This window comes from Poromitra crassiceps (genome assembly GCF_964638095.1).
Source record: "Poromitra crassiceps genome assembly, chromosome: 3".
Classification (NCBI taxonomy): Eukaryota; Metazoa; Chordata; class Actinopteri; order Beryciformes; family Melamphaidae; genus Poromitra; species Poromitra crassiceps.
The window spans coordinates 78,310,333-78,320,137 of NC_139625.1; the positions used below are offsets into that span (position 1 = coordinate 78,310,333).

The following is a 9,805-nucleotide window of genomic DNA, read 5'->3' on the forward strand; positions in this document are numbered from 1 at the left end:
TGCGGGACTTCCTAATGGTGATCATAATGTGTTAATTCCACTAGAGGAGAGACTTGATGTGCTCTGAAATTAAGTGGAAAAACATGTATCGGTATCTATATACTGTACATGTATCAGTATGTACTGTATATACTGTACATGTATCGGCGATCGGCCAAAAGAGTTTGAAAATATCGGCACATCCGATATCCACAATCATGCATCGCTCTCAGGAAGCATTAGAGTGAGTGAGTCCTGCTGCTTCTGCTTGATTTTCAGGTAAAAAAAAACATGACAGACCTGGAGACCTCGATGGCGACCATCATCGGCGTGTTTCATAAGTACGCCGAGAGAGAGGGAGACAAGCACAAACTGAAGAAGAACGAACTCAAGGACCTGCTTCACGATGAGCTGCCAGAGCTGATGGGGGTGAGAGAGAGAAAGAGAGAGAAGAGAGGGAGAGAGGGGGTGGGGGGAGACAGAGAGAGACAGATCTATGTGAAAAAACATTTGGATTAAACTAAAGTGAATTGAAATTAATCCTTTTGAATCAAACCAAATGAGTTGAATCAGAAATGAACTGAACTGGATTCAGGAGGACTGAACAACTTTTAACGGATATGAAGCGAATCAAAGTTACATTGAATTGCATTAAACTAAAATGACCTGACCTGAATTCAACTGAATTAAGTAGCGACCTTTTACAAACACAGTTTACAAAGTTCTTCACAAAGAGAGAATACAAAGGAAGAAAAGACATGACATGACATGACATGACATGACATGACATGACATGACATGAGACGACACGACACGACACGGCACACGAACCTTAAAGGGACAGTTCACCCCAAAATCAAAAATACGTATTTTCCCTCTTCCCTGTAGTGCTATTTATCCATCTAGATCATTGGTGTGAGTTGCCGAGTTTTGGAGATATCAGCAGTAGAGATGTCTGCCTTCTCTCAAATAGCTTGTGGTGCTCAAAGCACCAAACAATACATTTGAAAAACTAGAACTGGGTAGTTGTGAGACATTGTGGTTTAGTTTTTCAAATTTATATATATTATTTTCTTGCCGTTTTGAGCACCACAAGCTGAGTGCCATCAGTTCCGTTGTATTTGCTAATAAAACAACCGAGAGCTCCCCGGTTATTCACAGAACTTCCTGTACCAAATGACACCAAATGACATCATCATTATAATGTAATTTGTTACAGGAATTTGTGCAAATGAAGGTAGAGGGCAAAACTGCTCCAAATGACATCATTATGGCATTATTTGGACCAGTGAATGAACAGGGAGCCCTCGGTCAAGGCAAGATGGAGGGAAGTTAAACAATGTACGAGTACAAGTAGGCTACTGTACGAGTACGAATATCATCCGATACATCCGTACAATGTGTCAATATCCGTACCCATGATTAGGGCTGGGTGTCATTTAAAAAATACTTATACCAGTACCAGTGATACCAATACAATAAGTAGACTAGTACTTCATTCGATACCTCTTTTTTCTTTTAGCCATACTTTGAACATTTTGGTGGCAACTTGGCACGCTGAACTGCTAACAACAACAACACAGAAAACTTAAACCACACCCACTTTAGTCTAACCCGCGGCCACTTTTGATTTAAGCCGCGCCCCATCTGAGTACAGATACGGATACAGATAATTTCATTGGTTAAAGAGATACAGATAATGGTCTATTTGCTCATCCATAATTGGTCATTTGTATAATGTATCTATACTACCAATTTAGTAATGATGCAAAGCTACTTGAAAATGAGCAAAGTGGCCCTTTAACTGGATTACACTGACCTGAACTGACCTGCAACATCTACCGCAGCAATGAGTCCTGACCTGAACTGACCTGCATTTTTGTTAAATTTTGGTTAAATGCATGAAATAAGGTCTGTGGTTAACAAAAGTTTATGAAACAGCAAACTTTGTGTTCAACAAGATCATCCTCACAAATGAGGGCCACTTTTATGATTTTCAAAGGGTAAATGTGTTTGTTTTTAAGGCGATTTTCAGGAAACGCTTAAAAATGTATAAAAGTCATCTTCATTTGTGAAGATTATCTTGCTGAACACAAACTTCGCTGTTTCATAAACTTTTGTCATGCATTTAACCGAAATTCCAATACAAAAATCCAAATGAGTTTTACACGTAGGAACCAGGAAGTGCAGGGACTTCTGGGTAAGCCTACAAAAATATTTCATCCCTGCGGTAGTCTATTGTGTGTGACGTGCATGTTTGACCTGATGTGCCCCCTGCCTGCAGCATGTGAAGGACCAGGCCACTCTGGACAGCCTGATGGAGAGCCTGGACACCGACGGAGATGCAGAGGTCAACTTCCAGGAGTTCATGACCTTCGTCACCATGGTTACCGTCTGCTGCCACGAGTTCTGCGAGCACGACGACGAGTAGACGAGAGGAGAGGAGGCGGGAGCAGATAGTAAATTATACTGCAGAAGCATAGCAACGCACAACCTGTCCACACAGAGCAGGGTGGAGAACTAACCACTCTTTACAGCTCCAACTCTATTCTAAAAACCTGGTTGGCTGGTAGATTTTAAATGTCACAAGTATGTTTTTCTTTTTAGAGGTCCAACTCTATTCTAAACATCTCAAATACAGAAAGTGGCTGGTAAATGTTTGTTTTCTACGCGACCAGCCACTTTGGCCGCAACCAACTATCATTTGGAGTCCTGTTCTGTTCTGTTCTGTTCTGTTCTGTTCTGTTCTAAAAACCAGTTGGCTGGTTAATGGCTGGTAGATTTTAGGTGTCACGAGTATGTTTGTCTGCTTTTTTGTCCACTTTGGCACATAACCAGACATTCATTTCTAAATCTGTTCTTAAGTCTAATGCAAATGTGGCAGGCAAACAATCATTTGGAGGTACAAGGAGGTAAAAGTCTAGCTGACTGTTAAATATTGAAAGTGGCTGGTAAATAAATCTAGTCTAGAAGTCACTTTGACGGCACCCACTTTTTAGAGGTCCAACTCTATTCTAAACATCTCGTTGGCTGGTAAAATTGACACATTTTAGTTGTGGCGAGTATGATTTTCTATACTACAAGTATAGTAGTACTATATACTATACTACAAGCCACTTTGACAAGTTATTATTTTGAGATTCTAGACTAAACATCTCGGTAGTCAAAGTGGTTGAGTTAAGTCGCTATATGCTACTATACTACTAGCCAATAGCCACTCGATTTGAGGCAAGTAAAACAGTGAACATGACTGGCAAGTTAGTCTACTTTATCAGCAAACTTGGCACAAAACAATCATTTGGAGGTACAATTCTGTTTTAAAAAATAGTTAAGTAGTGAAAGTGGCTAGTAAGTTACTCAGTCTACTCTCCATTCTAAACGTATATATTTGGCTAATCAAATATTAAAAGTGGCTGTTAAGTTATTTTTTCCTGCTCTACGCCTATCATAAAAAATCTAATTTGCAAAAAGAAAGTATATATAGTTGCCTGGTAGAAATTGGAAAGTACTGTAGCTTTTTGGGTGTGGCTAGTAGGTTTGTAGTCTATCAGCACTTGAGCATGCAACCAGTCATTAATTTGAAGTTTTACTCTCAGTAGACTAATGCAAATGGCTGAACACAATCTCTAGTTGGCTGCTAAAATACAGACACAGACAATGGCTGTTAAAAAGTGGTCAATAAGTCAGTCTGCTAGGAACATTGGTCCAAAATGTTGCTATTTTACAATGTCTGTGAGACTATGTTGTGCAACCTTGTTGGCAGGAAACCAGTTGTTGATTTTTCTAACATATAGTTAGCGAGTAAGTGCATGTGTGGCTACTAAATTTGTCAAAAATATCTAATTGGCTATAAATAAGTAGTATGTTTGCTACTAAGACAGTCGAAATGGCTAGTAAATTTTGGCTACTAAAACAGTGGCAGTGGCTAGTACATTTTGGCTACTAAAACAAGTAGCTAGTAAATTTTGATATTTACCAGCCCCTGTAGTCTCTCGCCCTGCTTCTGCAGTAGGTTTGATACAGTTAAATTGGTGTTCACATTCAGTATGGTAGGAAATGTCCTGCTGACTCACATTAGCATGTCGAGGCTTTCTTCCATGTCTGGCTCAAATACAGCAACCTGAATGAACTGGATAGCAGAAATAAAATGTCTAGTTTCACACAGCGTATAACTCTCTCTATGCTAAGCAAATCTTAAATGGTACAGTATGTTAAACCATCTGAGAACAGTGTGAATACGTTTGTTTGCAATGATGATGCGACAATACATGTATGTACTTCCATATATGGAGGAATGGATTGTTTTGGATCCTGAAGAAATGGTTGAATTAAATTATCTATGTACGACATTTGGTTTGAGAATGTTTTGTGAAACTGATAATGTGGTAAAAGCAAATGCTTGAAAATGAAGAGGCTTGTTACAAAAGGAGACATCTGCAATGTAGAAAAAACAACTACTACTGTTAAAAATGATTAAACATTTATGGTACTTTTTAAAAGACGGTAACTGCTGTTTTTTGTTATATTTTTCTTGTTCTTCTGAATACTGGCCACTCATATAGACAAGGTGACGTCACCTCCAGATGTTTCCAGCAGCTCCAGTGGAGTTTGATATGAGAAAATATTTCAGGATGTAAAACATAACATAATTAACATTTTCAAGCTAAAGCCAGTCAGTATTGTAGCAGGGCTTGGAGAAAAAAACACACTTGGCTGAGTGGCTTTTAAAAAGGAAGTGGCTTTTAAACCCAGAAAATAAATAAATACTTTGAAACCAGAAATATGCAGAAGTACTACATGTATGCACTGTAATACACACACACACACACACACACACACACACACACACACACACACACACACACACACACACACACACACACACACACATATATATATATATATATATATATATATATATATATATATATATATATATATATATATATATATATATATATATATATATATAGGCGAATGGAATAGAATGGAATAGAAAATAGAATTTAGGAAATTTGTTCAAAAGTAACAGAAAGTAATAATACATTACTTTAATATTGTGATACTTGGATTACATTACTGATTAGAATATTTAACAGGTAGCCTACTAGTAATTGTATCGGATTGCATTTCTAAAGTAACCCTCCCAACCCTGTGTGTGTGTGTGTGTGTGTGTGTGTGTGTGTGTGTGTGTGTGTGTGTGTGTGTGTGTGTGTGTGTGTGTGTGTGTGTGTGTGTGTGTGTGTGTGTGTGTGTGTGTGTGTGTGTGTGTGTGTGTGTGTGTGAGTGAGAGAGCTTCTCTGGAGAAAATAAACAGCTAAGTGAGGAAACAGGAAAACAAACAGCGCTACACTGACATCTAGAGGCTTAACAGAGGAACTACAAGAAAACCACACCCATCTCCTTTCCCACTCTTCCTTCACAGCAGACATCAAAGCGTTGAGAGTGAGACTGTTTGCAGCTTTATTCAGGTCAGAGAGGCTCTGCACCGGCCACTGTATCATGTTTTAAAGCACACATGTGATAGAAGCTTGAAGAGTACGTTGGAAATTGAAAGAGTTGGAATCATTCCTGAATCTTAGGTGGCTCAGTGGTTAACACTGTTGCCTCACAGCAAGAAGGTCCTGGGTTCAAACCCCAACTCCGTCCCAGGTCTGTTCTGTGTGGAGTTTGCATGTTCTCTGTGTTTGGGTGGGTTTCCTCCCACCGTCAAAGACACGTATGTTAGGGTTAAGACTCCTGTCAGTGCCCCTGACCAAGGCAATGGCAAAAAGAACTGCTGCACTGCGGCTGCCCACTGTGGCTGCCCACTGCTCCTAGTTCTAGGAAGGTTCCTAATGTAGCAGAGGATTAATTTCCCCATGGGGATAAATAAAGGACAACTAACTAACTAAACTCAGCTCCTGTGTAAGAGCATAATTTCTAGAAATCCACCACAACACTCAAATGTTGAATGGAAAAAAATATTTTTGCACAAGATAATTGACACATAAGAGCAGATGACAGAGATTACAGAGAATGTTTAATGGCAGAAATCGATTAGAATTAAGTAGAGAATCCATGGTGACAGGCTGCCTGTGTGTGTGCGCATTTGGCACAGCGGCGAGATGAGGGGATGAAAGGCACACACCGTGGCATCCACCTGCTTTACAGTTTCTAAACCCCAATGATCCATGGTCCAAAACATTGGTGTCCACCCGCTATGCCGACCACCCGCAATGCCGACCTTAGGTTTAGGCGTGGGGGGTGGGAGAGGTTAGGTTTTGGGTTAGGGTCTGGGGAAGGTTAGGTTTTGGGTTAGGGTCTGGGGAAGGTTAGGTTTTGGGTTAGGGTCTGGGGAAGGTTAGGTTTTGGGTTAGGGTCTGGGGGAGGTTAGGTTTAGGCGTGGGGGGTGGGAGAGGTTAGGTTTTGGGTTAGGGTCTGGGGGAGGTTAGGTTTAGGCATGGGGGGAGGTTAGGTTTGGCGTGGGGGCTGGGAGAGGTTAGCTCCACTGACACGCTGCACGCCGCCTCGCTCAGCTGGTTCTGCTTGTGGGCTATCTGCATTGCGACCTGTCGGCACTGCGGCCTGTCGGCACATAGACACGGCACCCAAAACATTACACATCCCTTTCGTTCCTCGGCATATTCAGCGACTTCTTCAAGAAGAAATTTGTCTCTCGCTGTAGCAGAGCGATCCATCGGAGCACATTTGCGGCAGCGGCACAAAGCAGGATTTGTCCCCGGGACGGGCAGCCTCGGGGCCGGGCTGTGGTTCGTCTTCGGTGGCCTGTTCAACTGCCTCTCCTTCCATACGGCGCAATTCCTCTGCACTGTAGTCTGGCTCATATGGCGTTAAGTAGCCCTGAAGGTCAGAGTTTATTAGCACACTTTCAAAATCGTCTTCATCCATATCAAACTCTTCAATTTCATCGGAGATATTTCCTTCAGCCATGGTTGAGCTAAGGTGAGCTAAGTTAGCTTGCAGGCTATGCGGGCGCAGAAAAGATGGCTGACTGAATGTTTTGGTTTCAGAGCTGGAGGTGCGTGGATGCCCCCTAGAGGCGGCACAGTGCACACACACGAAAGAGTTGTAGTTTTAAGTCAGAGTGTGTGGTACACCGCTCTGACGCGGTCGTGACGTAAAACGCGTCAGAGCGGTGTACTAAAAATGTGAATGATACAGAGTACATAAAAAAGGGGTTTAGTGAGGGGAGGTAAAGGTTGCCCATTTAATCATACTACTGACATTGTAATGATACAAATCTGGTTGAAAATCAGTAAAGCCGGCCTTTAAAGTCGAGCTGAACCCAAAAATGATACCTGGGTAGGTTAGGTATGCAGTGCACCTATTTAATAATGTATGCTAAAAAAATCACAAAAATCTAATTTATTTAGTTTCTCACACTTTTTCACATCAAAAGTTAATTTTTCAAGATTTCATTGATAACAGCAATCTACAGTTTGCTGATGTCACCTACTACTATTAAATTTCTACCCCATTTCACCCAATCATATCACGACATGCAGCTGTCAATCAAATCTTCATTTCAGGATAATTTTCTCTTCCAAATGAAGTAGAAAATGGCACCTAGTGCCTGTCATCTGGCAGAATTCCTATCCCATAAATGAACTACTAACTTGGTCAATTGTATGAAACATGAACAAAAAACAAAAACTATAATCTCTAAGAATGCAAAGAAATGTAACTGGTTCACTCGTATACCAAAATCCATTTGAAATGAAAAATGTTGCTCCTCGTGTCAAATATTGATATGCGATTAAAATGCGATTAATTTAGATGAATTAATTACAAAGCCTCTAATTAATTAGATTTAAAAAAAAATCGAGTCTCACTAATATACATTACATACATAGCCTACATACTGTGTGTGTGTGAGTGTGAGTGTGAGTGTGTCTGTCTGTCTGTCTGTCTGTCTGTCTGTCTGTCTGTTTAGGGTATAGTACTGTATAGACCAAATCACCGTGACGTCACCATGTAAACAAATTTACTTCCGGGTACCACTTGGGGAAGGCGGCAGGTTTAAATGTGCGTGTTGTCAAATAAATGCTGTCAAACCCTCTCGTTGTTTTCGGCCGACTACTTTCAATTTAAATGGTTAAACGGTTGGTAAACATGCTTGTCCGACGTATCTAGCCTTTCTTCTGTGTTTGTTTTATGTAGTGTTAGCTACCTAATAACGTTTGTTTGTCTGTCAAACTCGCTGTTTTTTTGCAGACTCGTTAACGTTACAGACAGAGCTACTGACGCCACGTTAATTTAATTTAGCTTCAAGTCTACTCTGGTCTGGTCCAACAGGTAAATTAGCTAGTCTGGTCTCCACTAACGTTAGTGAAAGTGTTGTTATGAATGATATTAAACAACAACACAACACGGACGAACCATTTTTGTCTTCTTTGTCTGTTTTTGTTTTCAACACGTCAGTTTGTGCCGTCCACCGCCATTATAATGTGTGGACCCAGGGGTAACCGGAAGTAAAAACTGGCTCTAGCATGTGTTAATAAACTATCTGAAACAGAATTTGAACACAACTGTGAAGATTGTGATTCAGATTTATTTATTTAATACATTGATTAGATTCAACTGTATTGCCCTTGCACAACTACACAACAATTAAATGCAGTGCAATGTAGTATTTAAAATATATGGACTAGATATGACTCATATCTAGTCTATCTATTAAGCAAATAAACAAATATATTTCAAAGGTATTATACTCATATATGAGTATAATAAAAAATAAATAAATGATTCATAAGACAGACAAACGGCTCTGCATTGGCTATTGCGTGTGAATTGGGGACAATCGTATGTTTATTTGTTTATAAACAAATAAGATTGTCCCCAATTCACATGTCATATCATAGTCATATCTCATTTACTGTAGGCTATATAATACTATAATATATATAGTCCTCCAGCAGATGGTGATGTTTGTCATTGCAGAATTGTACTGTAATGTGCATTTGATTTGATATCGTTTTTTGTTTCAACCTGATGGACTTCACATGTGTTTTGACTGAAAATGATGTCATGGGGCGGCAGTAGCTCAGAGCTGTCTGGGAATTGGAAGGTTCCCGGTTCGAGGCTTGCTGCTCCAGGCTGCGTGTCAAAGTGTCCTTGAGCAAGACACTGAACCCCAAATTGCTCCCGATGAGCAGTTAGTGCCTTTCATACCTGCAGACACCGTCGGTGTGTGAAAGTGAACATGAACAGGTGAATGTAGACATACTGATAAGCACAGGCGGTTTCAGGGGTGAGGGCGCGTGCAGGGGGGGTGGGCGACTGCCTTTGGCGACCTCCGTAGCGCTCTGCGGAGCCAGAGCGTTTAATGGAACACAGCACTCCGCACCTGTGGGTTCAGGCAAAGGTCAAGGGCTCGTCCTCCACAAGTTGGGAAGTAAGGTTTCAATCAGGGGGCAGTAGTCCCAGCTGGTGGGGACTGCGTAGGTGGTCTTTAGGTTTAGGCAGTGGGGGTGTGTGGTTAGGGTTAAGGTCTCCAGCGAAGACCAGGGTCTCCAGGGGAGACCTAGGGGTGTCTTGATGGCCAAAGCCCAAGCCCTAACCCAACATCAGGGAGGTACTACCGTCCCCTGTGCTATACTTTTGAGATACTAGGCTATGTGCGCTCGATTTCTAGGCTCACACGCTGTACGAGCTCGCAACCTCGTCCGTCCTGCAGCTCGCCAAGCTGGCCCTGCAACATCATCACTGAACTAATTCCTTGTGTGAGATGTCATCAGTGTGGGACTGATGCCATCAGTGGTTAATGACATCACTGATGATATCGGTGGGACTGATGTCATCAGTGTTTTGACATCACTGA

At 41.2% G+C, this 9,805-nt stretch overlaps 1 protein-coding gene across 1 annotated transcript; it reads left to right on the forward strand.

Moving 5' to 3' along the window:
- Positions 1-270: 270 nt before the first annotated feature.
- s100b (S100 calcium binding protein, beta (neural)) lies at positions 271-4,341 on the forward strand (the record flags this gene model as incomplete). The annotated part of the gene is made up of 2 exons (XM_083634131.1): positions 271-408; positions 2,264-4,341. The coding sequence occupies 2 exons, from the start codon at positions 271-273 to the stop codon at positions 2,408-2,410; spliced, it is 285 nt and encodes a 94-aa protein (XP_083490257.1). The 3' UTR covers positions 2,411-4,341.
- Positions 4,342-9,805: the final 5,464 nt, after the last annotated feature.